Genomic DNA, 16948 nt, shown 5'->3' with positions numbered 1-16948 from the left:
AGTGCCAGTGAATGACTCCTGTGCTAGAAACTGCCTAACTATGTTGTTTTTAGTTCCATGTTTTCAGTCAGAAGTAACGTGGTGAAATTCTCCAGACTTGGTATGAGCATAAATATTTTAGGAAAGTTTGGGCAAAGCTAATTAATTTTTTTTTCCTTTGTGGTTTTTTTTTTTTTCTTTCGGCTTATGGAAGGAATAAAACATATTCACACAGAAAAATGATTGCAAGTTTTTTTGAACTGCTCTGCAGCTGAAGATACTGAAAGTTGAACTCTGGTATGGAAGTGGCTATTACCCCAAAAATGTGTTCTCTAGCTTGTGTTTCAGTGAGAATAAGGTTTCTTTAGTCAAATTTGTACCATAGAAAATTGCATGTCTTGCATGCACAGTGTTATTTTTCATTAGGTTTTTCACTAAACTTGTAAATGAGCCATTAAGGAAGACTGCTGTGCATGAAGGCAGGTATCTACAGTGAAACATGTTGTGGCAACGTGCTGGTGCCGAAGACATCCTCACTGAGGTCAGGGGAACCATTTTTTCCCTTGTATCACCACTGTTTTCCTAACACTGTCCTAAATACTGCTTCTGTGTGCTATGAAAGTGAAGATTGCTTCATACTGAGCATCACTGCCAGTTTTGCAGGACCTGTGTATTCCTTTGTGATCTTGCATCTAGTTGCTGACGTGGCTGGGTCTGTTTGTAAAAATACTTATCATAAAAAGGTCTCAAAACTTTTTAACCCTTACGTGCTGTAAAAAAAAAATGTGTAGGATTAGTTTTTGCTTGAGAACTGTTAATCTTTATCACAGAGATATCAGAAATATTAGAATATATATATTTTATATATATATATATATATATAAATATATATAAAAGGAAGGTATCTCCATTTTATACCTTTTTCAGTTTTGAAACGAAAGAGGGAGATCAGTCTCTTAAGAATATTGGTGCATTCTGTGTATTTAATGCCACCTCTTAAGAGCAAGCACTCAACAAGGGAAAAATGAGCAAAACCTCAGGTTTTACAGCCTTTAAAAATGTTTTTTCAGTCCCGTCCTGTCCCTCACTCCTGAAGTCAGCCCTCTGCTCTAGTTGCTCCTTCCCTCCTTTTCTCAAATAATGTTTCACTGATCATATTTTCTAAGCTTTCTACATTTCTACTTTGCTTGGCTTTTTTATTGTTTATTTGATGTTAGGCCAAAGCACACTATTTTGGCACAGACGCACAAATTATAGTATGAGTTACTGGCAGGAAGTACAAAAGTCACTCTAGTTTTTAATCATGTGGATATTCTGTGTGAACCTGTGAGATAAGAATTAACAACAGATTGCCAGGTGAGTATATAATTTGGGAGAGCCTCTCTAGCAGAAAATGTATTAGCAATCTCTGTGTTATTGTGATCCTCGTGTAAGAGGCGCCTTTATCTTTTTCTAGAGATTATAAGAAATTATTTTAGGCTAGCCTTAAGCAAAAGGATAACTTCTTAATCGCTGCCTGTATTTGGTATTGAGAAAGGAACATGAAATTCAGAAAGAAGTTTCCAAATTACAATTTTTCTACTTTTGTGAGCTTCCACCTTTGCTTTCCTATCTGTTTTAGTAGAAAATTTACATTTTCTAATCAGAATTATATTGATTTACAAATTATTTTGTGGATTTTAGGTGCTATATACCATAAATTACATTCCACCTTAAAAAACGAAAATAAGAAAAGATATATAACTAACAGCATATGCATTAATGCGTCTACCTGCCATTTTATGCCACCGATTTTGAGGTGTATTTTGCAGTAGAATTAATTCTCCCCCCCACCCTCATTGTTACATTAAATATGTTGATCTTATTTCCTTAAAGTCTGTTTAGTCTAGTTTTTCTGGGAGCAGAGGTAAGGGCTGGAGAAAAGAGAGACTGAGCGGTGAGAAAGACACTTCAGTTTTGGGAACTTTGGCATGATGTTTGGAATGCTAATCTGAATGTTTCTGACTTAATCATCAGTCCCATGTTTCAAGACCGCTTAGTATTTTCATAAGCTAGATTGAATAAGTATTTTATAGTGTGCACGCTTTCGAGAGATTAATTGAAAAGATGAAATTAACTTTTCTTGGAAGAAGCAGCGGTTGAAAGCTGCAAGAAAGGAAAGTCCAACTGGACACGAGAAAAAAATGTCACCATGAGAATGGCCAAGCACCATAGCAGGCTGCCTGGCGAGGTGGTGGAATCTCTGCCTTTGGAGATGCTCAAAACAGGCCAGCTTTGAGGAAGGAGTTGGGCCAGAAGACCTCTAGAGGTCCCTTCCAACCTAAATTATTCTCTGATTCTGTGTAGCTTTATTGCTGGCCCATATTGGAATCATAATTTGTGCTATCTAGTATTAGAGTTCAGAGTAAAGTGTGAAAGCGATGCAATATTGTCAAATTATTGTAGGCATTTTAAAATCTTGAATTAATTTTCAGATTATTCCAGTGACAGATAACATTTTGATCCTTCTGAAATGTTATGTATCAGGAAACAGAATTTATTCTCTCATGTCAAATAGTAACATGGAAGAATGTTGAATTATTATCTCCTGATCTTATCAGCTTGTTATTTATATAATGGGTTATTTTCTAATACAATGTTTATATTTCTCACTACTACTACTACTACTACTACTACTTCTATTTGCATTTGAAAACAGGTACTTACCTAGTATTAGATTTGAAATTGTTGTCTTTGGTATAACTTGGAATCCAGATACACGATTTGGGAGGTACAGCACTACGGTCCTGGGGGAGGCAGAGACACACTACTTGCTGATGAAATTGATGTGGTCCTGTGTTTTGTTTTTTTTTTTTGGATACTTATGGAATGTAAAGTGTTTCAGTTCAGGAGTATAATGCTGTGTCCTTTTCTATTTGCAAGGGATTTTAGGGATTTTGCTAGTGTATATTTTAATAATACAGGTCCATTCATGATCCCTTGCATAGCATTTCTGATCTGTCAATGCCTCAGATTTTCCAAGTGTGAGAGATTAATATTTGGAAGTGATGCTTGTTAGACGTTTTATTAAGGCATACAAAAGCAATATTATTTTTTCCTTTTGCCCTATTTCTGCTGAAATTTAAATGCTGAAAAGTGGGGTATGCCAGCTTGACAGTGTAGTGCCATGCATGTATACGCACTCTGGCCGTGAGGTAGCTTCCGTCCTAGAGCCAGTATATCCACAGTAACATAGCATTTTTCTGAGGCTAGTTAGCCCTGCTGAGAAATAGGCTATATTACTGCATGTGTAAAAAGTAGTCAGTGCTTACTTAAGGACCCCGAGAAACAGAAGTTTAAAAAATGGTGCTATCTCTGGGATAATTTTGTCCTGGATCTTCTGAAGAATTTTCTTTTTTGCTCCATCAATCTTACACATTTTACATTAGAACTAGCATTTTTAAACTGATATTTGTTCATCTGTAGTCTTATTACTTAAGAGTTAGAATCTCTTAAATTTGTTGGTGTGCAATTGGAGTGCAGTTGGCATACCTGATGATAACATTTCAGTAAGTCTCTTATATACATTGAAATGGTCGTTCAAAACCAGGCCAGATCTTTTTGGAGCAATTTTGATCTCGTGTCTGAAAAGTACATATGTCCTCCTTGTAGGCAGAAGTCAATTCATCCAGGAAGTGTGATGCTGAACCTTCAAACACATCAGGACTGAATCACTCTGCTGCTTTACCTGAGCCCCAGCAGGATGGTGTAGCTAGAGCATTCCAGGATCCAGCAAGTACGATGGTATGGTCTGTGTTCGAGTTTTATCAGATGCAAGTACATGCATGGTCTGAATATGAAATCTGTACTATTAAGCTGATAGGAAGCTTCATTAAGAGTGTGCAGTCCATATATTTCTTCTAGTATTTGTGCATATTTTTATACAAAATCTTTTCATGTAAACTTTGGCAAATAGTGTGTTTTTTAGAAAGCAATCTCTTCACTTTCGCTTCCGTCCCTTAGTAACAGACTTTAAATAACTTTCTTATAACTCCTATTCTGAGTAATTCCTTTAATGCGTTGGTTACAAATTCATACAAATATTTTGGTGTCTGAGTACTACAACTTACTATCTACGTAGTATATCACAGGTTCTTGCAATAGAATTCTTAGCCATAAGCAAAATAATGTTTCTGTGGAAATTTGTAGCTTTTAAATATTAATAAAGAATATTTTCTTGTTTTCATAACCTTTTAAATAAACAAATCATTAAATAAGTGATATGACATTTGCATTTTAATACTGCTAGGTATAGGCTTACATAATAACTTCGGAAGTGACCGAGGCATGGTATTGGGCCAAGGCAGCTGCTATTGTGCCTGCAAATGCAATCTAAATTCGCTGATAAATTGTAGACAAATCCCAGATAAGCTGTGTTTTTTAGAAAGGATGAGGCTGCAGATTGGTTAAAAAAAAACTAAAACGTGTCAAATATTGTCAGACCATCTGTTGCATGTTTGCCACATATTCTCAAGCTATGTAGAAATATGAACATGCTAATAGCATACTTTTTTTCCCCACAATAAGGTTTTTCCAGATTGTTTAGGATTTAACAAATCATTTTATTTTATTCTCTTTTTCTCATTACAAATCCTGGCTATTATAGTAGAAATAGCCAAAATACCAAGGCACTGGTAGCATTTTATTGTGCAAAAAGAGACACTTCATGAAAGATTGATTTTAATTACCCCATTTCCAAGAATCAGTTATGCTGATTTTATAAGTGATGGTTAACTGGATTTTTAGAAGAGTGGCCTCAAATGAAATGAAAGCTTTAAACATTATATAAATGTACATAAACATTTTTATGTGATAAACTGTAACTATGAAAAGTGGATTAATATTTTAAGGGATCAGAATGTCACCCTCTGTCACCATTGTTATTTTGAATTCGAAAAAAATACCTGTGTTTCCAAACTGCCAAACTTTGGGAGCTGGGAATTTTCTGCAGCCATTGGGGATTGAAAGCTTACAGAAACACAGTGGAAGAACAAGATGTGTGGTGTGAAAGACTATTTTAAAGAATTTGAGCTTGCTACTTTTACATTCTTATTCATGCTAAAGCTAGCAGAAATCTTCTAAAAGTAGCAGATCAAGGCCTCCGTTCCTCACCTGGCAGGCATAAGAGTGTCCATGCAAACCTTGTTTCCTTCCTACTCAGCTGGACTACCTACACATGTAAAATTATTTAAGTCTAAAAGAATTTGCTGTGTTATTGCTGTGTGAAGACTTAATTCGGCAATTGTAAACATTAGATATGGTCAATATCAAAGCTATTTTTCTCCCTTTTTGGGTAAAATGTTTGCCACTTACTATAGAAACAAATGTTTAATTAAAAATTATTATAGAAAATTTGCTATTGTGAACTTGAAATTCACAGCACTTGAGGAATAATCAGAACAAGGCTGAACTAATGCTGAATCCTTGTATTAGCTTGCATAATTCATTTTGGGATAGTAGATTTAATGTGCCTCACTCTGAAGTCATAGGACTTTGTCCTGCTGCACAATTCAGAGGCATCAAATAGTAGTAATCTTACAGAGAGAACGGAGCATTGCCTGTGTAGTATTATCTTTTTCTGCCCTTGGACCAGCTGTAACCAGTCTTCATTAAAAAAGTAATGATAAATAGATGCTAAGGAAAGGTTCTAGTTGTAGATGAAGAGATGAGAATCTTTAGACTACCTTTCACTCTAGAGGAAAAAAAAACTTTCCTACAGACTACTTCTTTGCAGATAAGTTTGTTTTTTTCAGGAATAATTGTAAATTCTGTGATTTTTACCTTAAGCTTTTGAAAGGACAGGGTTTTTTTGCAGTGACTTAATGCAAGACAATTATGAGTACAGTGATGCTCCTTCAGGGATGGGTTTAACTAAATTCCTATTTGGAAGAGCGCACTAAAATGGGTCTCTAGCTTGACATAGCTTTGAGTTCACTCGTGCAGGCAGGACCTTCTATATGAAGAAAGACTTTCTTGTTCCATCAACAGACGAATATTTTAAATTAAGTTTCTCTTTTGTGAGCTTTCACTTAGAAGAAAGTGTTATAGACCTAACTTTAGTAAAGAAGCACAGAAACTCATGATTATAATAGTTCTCTGTTCAGCATATCTTTTTTTTAGATTTTAAAACTCAATTTGCTGTATCAGGTTCTGTTTTAGTAATGACAATTGTAATATTGACAGCAACACTACCCTAGTGTGAACTGTTGTGTTGTTTAGTATTTCTTTTACAGAGTTTTTGCATGTGAAATACGGTGTAGTGTGCTTACACCATGTTGATTATATGGTGTAATTGATGTGTGCGCATGTGGGTGTGTGTGTGTTGCCTCTATTGTTTGAGAAGAGAGGCAAGAGGGACGATTCTCACACCAGTGGAAGTTGCTTCCCGTGAGAACTTGTCGTAACAGCGGTATTGAGATCTGCAAGACCATGAGAACAACAATTCCAGAACAACAACATGAGAACAATAGAAGCAAAAATGCTGTCATGGAGACTCTGAAAAACACTGCCACCGCAACTTGGGTGAAGGGTGACAAAGCTGCAGATAGCAGACCCTCAGAATTATTAAGGCTAAGACACTAGGCTTCCTAAGGCATCATGCAACCCAGTACTTCTGAAGGAGTCAGGAGGCAAAGTGGAATAGGCTTATGAAAGGAAAACTCTGACTAGCCTACTCCAGAACAGGTACATACAGCATTTTTTTTAATTTATAGTAGTTGATAGTATCTGCTCAGGGCAAAGTAACGGTACATCATTTGTGCTTGAATATTCTAATTGCAAGTGAAGTACTGCTGGAAGCTGACTTGATAAAAGTAAATATTATTAGCGTTAAGAAAATGAAATTCTTCTGCATTGGAGCAAAAGAATATTGTGAGTGAATATATCATAGCTACTCAGGTTGGACTCAGCTCTAGATTAGGTCACCAAAGTGCAGGTGACTACCAGTGTAGTAGATTCCAAAGCTCTCGTCATAGTCCATGGGAATCTAGTCAGTGGAGTGTAGGGAGCAGTGCAGCAGCTCACTGAGAAGTAGAGGCTGCTCAGCTGCATTGCTCATTCTGCCCCACTGATGGTAGTGGCTGGATCCCCGTGGACTATAATGGGGAGTCTAAACTCTTACCACACTTGTAGCAACCTACATTTAGTATCTTGAAGTGGAATGGAGTCCCGCCTTATGGTCAATGAATACAATTGGTATTTGACAAGAGTTAAAAAGTGTCAGGTTAAAAACTGTTGTTAGAGCTTTTTATTGACAATTTGGCAAAATACTAAATCATAGTACACCTATTATTAACCAGAATACTATAGTAGTGTCTAGTACTACTGTAGCAGACAGATTAAGTGGTATAATGAAGAGTAAGGAAATAAATAGTGTCACTGAAATCAACTAACCTTGAACTAATGAGAGGGAGTTTCCTGTGAGAAAATGAGACATGTTCTGATACATGAGGATTTACAGAAGCTGTCGTTTTTAGTCTTATGTACTGAAAGGTGGATCTATTGTTTAAAAATGTTTCCTTCTTTTATCACTATTAAGATAAGTGTCTTAAGCGTCTTAAATTTCCTAATGCTGGAGCAATAGTTTTAAATGAGTTTTGGTAATTAGGGGTACTTGCTCAACGTTATCATTGGTTCATTAAAAAATAAACATTTTTCCTGTTAGCTTTTAAGCAATGCCATGTCAGGCTCTAGTTGTTCTTCATTTGGGAGCTAGATGCACAAACTAATATTTAACAAATCTCTGTCTCTTCCTATTTCTATATCTTCCAGAGATCATGAGTATAACTGAAAGACAAAGGCTTCAGGAACCCAGAGGATTTATATGGTTCTGAGTTGCTAGAGTTTTTCTATTTTTTAAAAACATCCCCTTCCAAGATATATTGTATTTCCAGAATCTGATAAAACTTAAAATAATGATCTGGAGATCTAAACGGTGCAGTGAATGCTACTGTTCTTCAACAGACTGAACACAGTGTAGATTTCCTTACTTGCATTTTCTTACATGACAGAAACCTTCATAAAATCTAATATATGTACATTTTACTAAACTAGCCATACTTACCAAGCTTGGATGTCCTCGGAGCAAAATTTTTCTGTCAGTCCTAACAAGTTTCAGCAGCTTCAGAAATAATCTGGTACATGTGGTGAATATTCACTGAGTGTAAAGATGAAAGGATAAAGGAGGTTACAATGTTGTGCTCTTACTTAACTTTGTTTTCAGCATTTTATAGTCCCCATCCCCCCAGTTTCATTACAGGTGTAGTTTGGCAGGAAAGTGACTTAAAATCAGAGTGAAAATGTGTAATATGAGGTATTGTGTTAGAAAGTCTAAAAATCTTGACATTCTTGCATAGGAAGAACATTTAAAAACTCGCCGTAAGTGAAGACAAGGGGATAGGGATATTTGATTTGTAATGCAGCTCATCTGCCATTTATGAGATTCTTATTTGATAATTAAATTTTCAAGCAAAAAATTTGTAATCTGCAAATATATATATATATTATTTAAGATGCACTAGCATCTATTCCCAAGTTTTGTGTCGAGCAATGATCACTCCCTTTCTGATCTAACCTGCTCCTGCATGTCCTTTAATATTGAGTGGATGTTGCTTGTGCTGGGAGTCCCAAGGAAGTGGACTAGTTCAGCGTTGGATGGAGCAGTCTATCCTCTGCTACAGTGATCCACCTATATCATTTTTCCTTCCAAAGCTGATTTATAGCATTGCAGTTGTCAGCGAGGTGTGTCTGGAATTACAGCTCAGCTCATGCCGGTGTGTAGCACCTCGTCTCATTCAGAACAGGGTCTTTCTGTTTTATTTTTAAATATGAAATTTGCAATTTTAAGAAGAAACCCAGCAATGTGGCATCCACTGTTCATTATTTTCGGTAATTATTATGAAGAATCAGGAAAGTTTCTAGACTTCTTATTTTTTGAGCTACTTTTTTGAGCTAACTCTTTGCCCTTGCTGAGAATGCAGGTTTCACTTCCTGGATTTACTTCTCTCCATCTCCGTTCTGAAAGTTGGGAGTGAAAATGAATCGATCAGCATCATTCTCAAAGGTCCAACTTCTCTAAAGTCTTTCTTTTCCTTGGCAAGAGGCCATTTGCCCCATAGCAAATCAAGGATCAATGAGAATTTCTATTTTAGGAGCTTTCAGGTGGGTTCAGTACAAAGCTGAATGACTTTCTTCTGTGGTGTAATAGAAATCATGGCAGCTGCTAGTGGCGTTCTTGGCTCTCTCTGCTGATGAAACCCAAAATGGAAATATGTCTATTTAAACATCCATTTCTCTGAAGCTGCCCAAGGAGCTTGCTTGCTTGGGCAGGAAACCTAAGTAAACAGGCAAGTTGTCAAATAATGCAAGTAATTACATCAGTACCTCATTGCTGTTATTCGTAATAAACAGTGGGAAATAGTACTGGAGATTAGGTAAGAATGGAAGATCTCTTCTCTGAGCTAGTTAGATCACTGACAAGGTAAACGTTTGGAGCTTGCAAAATATGTGGCCAGAGAGTCACAGGACTTGGTACTGCTGTCTTGTGGATCGTCAGATTTCATACACAGTTGAGGACGTTTTCCTCTGCATAACGTGGAGAGAATATCACTGGACACAGAGCGTCTGGCTGTTAGTTCTCTTTTCTTTTGCATCTTTCTTGAGTGTCATAGCTGACACACCAGACCAGTGTTCAGGGTTGCGGATATTGTGTCTGTTAAAGAGGCTTTTGTTGGGAGAAAAAAATAGTGTCCTAAACCTCAGTTTTACCTGCTGTAATGATGATCAGGATTTTTTTTTTTTTTTTTAAGACTTCTAACTCTGGAAATACTTGCAGATGGTTTTATGTGGGACTGTTTCTGCGCGTTGGGCTGAGATGGGAGAATACAACTGTGAAGAAGCAACTTTTCTTTTTACCCGAGCTGCCTTTTTTCTCTGAACACTTCAAAATTGAACCTTTTTGAAATGTTTGTTTTAACTCCAACAACTGTGCTATGTCATTATTTTTAATACTAAAACATTGCAAGTTTGACCCTTTTAACATTGCAAGCTGGATTAGGCTAATGGGCTATTAGAACCCATAGCTACAACATCAGAAACTGGAAGATGATTTTCTTTACTCTCCAGAGCTGAACATCAGTTGCCCACATACGTGTCTATTTTTTTACTGCACATAATGGTAGACCAACTTTTGACCAGTAGAGGGCAATAGATGTGTGCATATATAGGTACAGTGCTCAGTAATTCATTCTGGAACCATTTGGAAGTGTTTAGTTTTATTTGTTTCAGTGTTGGAGATGGCAATGAAAACAGAATTTTGGACCCAGCTAACCACAGGAAGCACTGGAACACTGCTGAATTATAACTCTCTGGACTCTTCTCTTCCCTTTCTTGCTCTCCTCCAGTTATTTCCCCCTTGATATAGGTGACATTACAAATCCTCAGAGACTTAACTGTCTGAAGGATTATTAAAGCTTTTATTGAACTGCAAGGAGTTAAGCAAATCCTAAACAAAGACAGTTTCAAGTCAGGATATTTCAAGTAATCTAAATTTCAAACATTGTTTGACAAACTTTCTTCATTTTTTTTCAGGAATGTTTTTCTTCTCCATAGAACTGCTAATTTGCAGGTTTAAGTAGACTTCTTTTTAAGATAGTACAAGGACAAAAATGATGCCTATAATAGGATCTCATAACTACTGGTGACATGTTTGTCTTCAGCTTTTCAAGTAATTAAAACTACCTAAAGAGTACATTTTAGTTCTCACGATTTATGTGGGATACACATTGTTAGTTCTATACGCTGTCTTTCCTCACAAGTATTCATGCTTCTTTTTTAGGCTGAAAGTCCAAACAGCAGTGCAACATCTAGTCAAGAGCATACTCCTCCTGTGTCCAGTAATACCTCTATGAGTCCTCGGCAGCGCCGTGCCCAGCAGCAGAGTCAGAGAAGGGCTCCGTCTTCAACTGACTTTAATCGGGTCCAGCAACCAAGGGTCAACATGAACCACACTGGATCAACTGTTTTGATCGTCCTTCTGACTTTTGCATTGGCAGCTCTTATATTTAGAAGAATATATTTGGCTAATGAGTATATATTTGAGTTATAAGGTTGTTTCTGTCTTAAGAGCTGTGACTTGAATGCTTCGTTGAACAATGTTTTGGGTATGATATGAGAACTGTTTACAAAGATTACTTTTTATATTTACACTTAAGTCCTTATGAATGTTAATGTACCTACAGATACATTACTTGTTACACTTAAATGTCCAACTTTGCTTTTCTTACAAGTGTTAATTGAGTGCCCACTGGATAGCTGGAGAAACAATGCAGTGCAATGGTAAAGTTTAGGCATGTGGGAAAGGTCTCAATGTGTGAGTAATTTATTAACTAGAAAAAGACAATTTAAAGTGGTTGACTCACTTTTTATGGAACATGAAGGCTCACTTTTTATGGAACATGAAGGCAAATAATGACCCCATCTGAGTTAGTGCAAGATTTAACATTGGAGAAGGGATTTTAAAATGAAACACTATTGTGTGTTTATGTTCAGTGAGCTCATAATTTACGGGGAATAATGTTTTGTAACCACTTTTATTTACCATGACACATTTCTTGGTGGGGGGGAAACACATACCAGTTGATCGAGAATCTGCTTTCTGTGTCTGAAAGGGGGAAAGGGGTAGTGGAGCAAAGAAGGGGCCAGAAAACTAGTTGCGTTATTTTGTTTTTAAATTTTTTGGAAGTAAGATTATATAATCTTTTGCAAGATTTGAATATCTTCTTCTAATACTGTCGATTGTATATCTTGCTTTTTTTAAATTTGAAGATTATATAAAACATGTCTATTCTTGCAATAGTTATAAATATGTAATATAATTATTTAGCCAGATCTATTGTCTCGTAATTATATGAGAAATATACATAATGCATTAAACGGAGTATTTCATATTTGGGTTTATTTACGAAAGCAAATTTAAATCTTATCATACTTAAACTCTCATATATATGAACATACTTGAGAGAAATATTTATTGAAGCCTTGGCAGTAATAAACAGTTTCAAGACAGTCTTCAGTTATGTTTCAAGTATCACATGTGTTTTTGTTTGGTTTGAATCTTTTTTTTTTTTTTTAATCTAAAATCAATATTGGACACAGAGGCTTTCTGTATTATTGGCTTATAAAACTGAATAACTGGTGACGTGTTCTTGAATGCTGTGAAGTCATATGCACGCAATAGACCCGAAGTTTTAAGGTCTTCAAGAGGGTTTGTATGTGAATTTTTTTCAAGTGCTGCAGTGAAGTAGAAGCAAGGAACCCATGGCATAATTTTCCTCTTGTATTATTGTTCTGATTTCAATGTACTTTAACATGTTTATTTAAAAGACAATGGAATTTAGCTAATTTTCATTTTGTTATTGTCACATATGATAGTAGGGACTTAAGCTAGATTCTCATCCTGTTTCTCAGCAAATATTTATTAAGCTAATTACAACTTTCCTAAATTTTATTGAATACAGTATATATTAGAATGTTTGGAAACATTAAAGTAGCTATAACAACTTTTAGAAATAAATGAAGCCCATCATGTGTCTAAAGGGGACCCTAAGTGTGTTTGGAAACTTTAAAAAAAAATTTTTTTTTTTTTTAAGCACTTGTGGATTGTTGATAGTCTTCCCATTTGCAGGTATAATGGAACAAACATCAAAACACTGAATATTTTCTTAAACAATTTAGGCAAAAGTATATAGCCTGTTCAGGTAATTCACCAATTACTTACACATTCCGCTGCAGAACAGTTTGGTGTCCTCTATTCAGTGATGTATGTTTTCCTAATTTGTATGTTTATTTTGTTGGAAATATTTAAAAATTCTCCAGGTCCCATAGTCTCTAAAATAAAAGTGCTATTTTTCCTAGTTGGTATGCTGTTTGAATACCCATTCTAGTCAAGCATTGCAAACCTGGGCCCACAGCAGAGAGTTCTGAAAGAGGTCTGATCCCAAAGGCAGTTTTGCTGGGCTTCGACCTGCTTGCTCCTCTCAAAGTTTTGCTCTGAATGTGCTTGTGTGTTCCTAGGCGCTCATTGCTGTGCACGTCAGAGTTTTGTTTGCATATCTGTCCAGCACACTTCTTATTACTAACGCAATTAAGTCCTATGCAGAGAGGCAGTCTAGATTGCCCTTTGAATGTCCTGTTAAAAATAAGGTGAACGGTCCCTGAAAACAAGCTCTTCATTGTGATTTAAAAACAAAAGCTGTTTTTTTTTAGCTTTTCATTCTTACTTCAAAGTCTTATAAAAGTTAAAATGCCTGATTTTGCAAAGATCTCTTTGAAAAAGTGAATATTAATGGTGACTGTTGATTAATGTGGAGAGTCTATTGCATGTCTGGGTGTTTTGGGGATTACTGTGTTTTAATTTCCCTTTAAAAATTAACAGTGAATAAAAAAAATCATTTTCAGAGGAATTAGCTCATGTTTTGTCTTCCACAACATAAAGAGCCGGACTGACTAAACTGGAAAATAAAATGTCCGCTGCCATAAGACCACCAAAAATACATGTCACTGTAAAATATACATATCTGAAATGTGACAGCACAGGCAGTCTTCTACTTGAAAAAGATGCCATGATAATGAACAGAAAATCTGGAAAGCCTAATGAAAAGGGACAGCATGGTTTTATGCAGTCTGGCAGAAGGATAGCACTGTCCTGAGATTAGAGGATTGAGCAAAAAGCTGGCATGCAGAATTGCAGTTTTTATATAATGGCTTTAGTAAATATCCTTTAGGACCCAGTGGAAACGTTTGGCGAGGCAAACTTCATGGGTAATGGCCAATCATTAAGCGATGATCAGGGGAAAGCTTTGAGTGAGAAGCCCTTGAAAGCCTGTCTGAAATATTAAATCAGAAAAGCAGCATTTGTACCGATGATCACTGACAAACACACAACTCTGGAATTAGAGTTGATTCAATGTTTAAACCAGGGGGGACTTCTACTACAGGCGGTGTCTGGAGTGCAGAGTGTCTAACTGCTGTTTCCTGCGAGATGCCTTATTTTGCAAAACTCTTTTTATTAATCTTTTGTTTGGTTCTTCTTGTGGAAAGCAGAAAGCACAGAAGAAGGAGGTGGACAAGCCAGTTGGAAGTGCAGAAGGCAAGGTAAGGGTTGTTAAAAACAAGTTCTTCATTATGCAGACCTCAAAATCTGCACTGTCAGCGTGTTTGTGTATAGAAAATTCATTTTAGTTGTAGGTGAGAACAGCGTTGTAGATGATGATTTCTAAATAATTTTAGGCAGCCTCTGGTACTGTATTGAGCTTTAACTGTAAATGGATACAGTTAATAGGGCAGTTTTTAGCAGATAACTTGACCACTTCAGCATGGATCACGATAAAAAATATTCTTAGACATACACATGAATAGTATAACTACAGAGAGAACTCTTTAAGTTACACACACTGAATAGGTATGTTGATATCTGCATATTGTGCCAGTATCAAACCAAGTAAGTATTTCAAGCAATTATTCTATTTACTCTGGTAGTTGAAATGTCTAGGCTACCTATATTCACTTGGAAACCCATGTTACTTTCTAACAATTTGCGAGTGGAGAGGTTGGCTAGCATGCGTGGTATTAATAACACAGAAAGTTAACCTAGGCAGTTACCCGGGGTTTTTGAAATCATATTTTGAAAAATTGAAATTATGTTTTGAAAAATTGAAAAATTATCTGGAATTTTTAATTTTATTTTAATTTTATATTTAATAAACTCAAGCAAAGAGTTAAATGTCTTAGTAAAGTTTATTAGATTTAGTAACGTTTATTAGATTTACTGTTACTAAGATTTGCAAGGTTTGCATTAGAAAAGATAATCTTCAAAGCCTGTCAGACAGTCACAGTATGTTATCCTTTCCTGTATGGTTATGTCATCCAGTGACAATTATATCTCATAAGGTTGTTTTTTGAAGGGCTGAAAAATAAAATTGGGTTAATCCATCTTATTAAATGGCTTCACTCTGGCGGTAAACCTTCATCTTTTTTATTTACTCTGTTTTGTTTGGCGTAACACTCTGAATGCTTTTTTAATCCGTGGGGAGTGTTGTTGCTTGCCTGTTTTATAAAGAAATATTGTGACATGAAGCTGAAACAGCTAGGGCCTGATCCTGAAATAGTAAAGCCAAGTGAAGTTTTGCTACTGACTTCAGCAGACTCTGCATTATTGAATGAAATCTTGAATTCTAAAAAATTTCCCAAGTCTATGTTCTGTTACATATAAAAGATTCAGGAGTAGCACTTTCTTGCAAACAATTTATGTGTAGTAGAAATATTCTACTTTGAAGGGACAGAACAGTATAAATCTTTCTTCTGAACATGTCTTTTTCCAAAAGTAGTGCTATTCTCTGCATTAGTGGTATTAGAGTATTTTTTACTTTATTTAAATATTGCAAGATATTGGACAACTTCTATAATGCCATTTTTGGGGGGAAGCTGTGAAAGAGTGGAAGTTAAAACATTGCTATAATTGCTTGTATAAGTTAATTTACTATAAGGAATGACATATAATGAGTTTAATAAACAGTTCTCCAGCCAGGTAAAGCCTAAAGTATCACATGTCTGAAATATAAGGAAATTATTTCATATTTATCTACACATATTTATCTAAATATCAAAAATAAATCAAGAGCATGGGCTGTTGTCTGTTTACATTTGTTTCTTCCTATACAGCAAATACATGTATTTAAAAGTATATAAAAGTATTTGGAAATATCAAATGTAAATGACATGTAAATTATAGAGAATTCCATAATATTATAAATAAAGCATATTGAGCAGTGACATTAATATTTTAAATTTCCAGTTTTGTCTTTTTATCGAAAAACTGATTATCGCTAAACCAACAATGAATAGTGAACTGTTCTAGTAAAAGCAAATGAAAACAAGTTCCTGTGTTGGCTTTCTAATCATATACAGAAAAATAAAAACAAATGTCTTTTAATAATTGTGTCGCACTTTCTGCTTAGTATTTCTCTTGTTGACTTAGCGTAAAAATATAGTAAATTTATGTTGCAGTAAATGTATTTGCCAAGAAAATGTATTCCTATCTGTGGAATTCTACATTTGAGAAGTGAATTTGATATTTTGTTTCTTTTAAGGCGATACATCAACCTAGCCTAAAGATCTTTATATTATTTTGAAGAAGCTAGCTTGGGTTGTGTAAGTGCAGAGCTTCTTGTGTTCTGTAGTTCGCTACTTGAACGTTTTATAGAGGTTCTTATGCAAGGGTCTCTAGGAGCTTTTATGGAGGTCCTTCAGGCTCTGAGGTTTCTAAGGTGTCAAGAGTCTGTTAAGTGTGCACAGAGTTGTTGGGCCTGTGCCTTAACAGATAAAGAATATGCTAAAGCAAGATTAGAGCTGTGAGGTTAGGAACACAAATTAAGAAATGCCAGTTGAAGGGTTGCCTGTGCATCCATAATTAACTCCCTTTGTTCTAGGTTAATCTGGAACTCTGTAATATATTGTTTTTTCCTGTGAGAATGGTGCCTTGTTCAGCAAGCTAAATGGATAATGATTGCTTAATGAGTAGTTGTTTTGTGTTTTTATTTTTCCTTACTCCTGCAGTCACCACCTCATTCACAATCCACCTCTTTTTCCAGAAAATGAGGCATGATTTATAGGAGCAACTGTCTCTACATAACATTTGCCATCATCACTGCCTAGAGAAGCTTCACTTTATACACTGAAGGGCCCAGGCACTGTGTAGAAAATTGATATGTGGTCACAGAGTAACAGCTCCTTTGATGGTATTTTTTACATTTTCCAATGGTACAGTCTGTCATTGCATTACAAAACTGCGTGAAGGGATTTAATGACACCTATTTGTGTGAAGTTGAGTGCGTTCTCGTTGACGTACAAGCCTGATGAATGCTGCACAAAACCA

General features: G+C 35.7%; 2 protein-coding genes across 5 annotated transcripts in view; both read left to right on the top strand.

Annotated features, from left to right (window-relative positions):
* Positions 1-12929, top strand: part of UBE2J1 (ubiquitin conjugating enzyme E2 J1) — a 32389-nt gene extending 19460 nt beyond the window's left edge. For both annotated transcript variants that reach the window (XM_068937760.1, XM_068937759.1), the window contains exons 7-8: positions 3631-3762; positions 10853-12929. In XM_068937760.1, coding sequence (XP_068793861.1) covers positions 3631-3762; positions 10853-11122 — 402 coding nt within the window. In that variant the 3' untranslated portion in view covers positions 11123-12929. The remainder of the gene's footprint in view (positions 1-3630; positions 3763-10852) is intronic.
* A 141-nt stretch (positions 12930-13070) lies between these two features.
* Positions 13071-16948, top strand: part of GABRR2 (gamma-aminobutyric acid type A receptor subunit rho2) — a 41787-nt gene continuing 37909 nt past the window's right edge. For all 3 annotated transcript variants that reach the window (XM_068937755.1, XM_009668360.2, XM_009668359.2), the window contains exon 1: positions 13071-14169. In XM_068937755.1, coding sequence (XP_068793856.1) covers positions 13982-14169 — 188 coding nt within the window. In that variant the 5' untranslated portion in view covers positions 13071-13981. The remainder of the gene's footprint in view (positions 14170-16948) is intronic.

Source organism: Struthio camelus, chromosome 3 (genome assembly GCF_040807025.1).
Source record: "Struthio camelus isolate bStrCam1 chromosome 3, bStrCam1.hap1, whole genome shotgun sequence".
Lineage (NCBI taxonomy): Eukaryota > Metazoa > Chordata > Aves > Struthioniformes > Struthionidae > Struthio > Struthio camelus.
The sequence above is the reverse complement of the archived record's forward strand: the minus strand, read 5'-3'. Positions and strand labels throughout refer to the sequence as shown.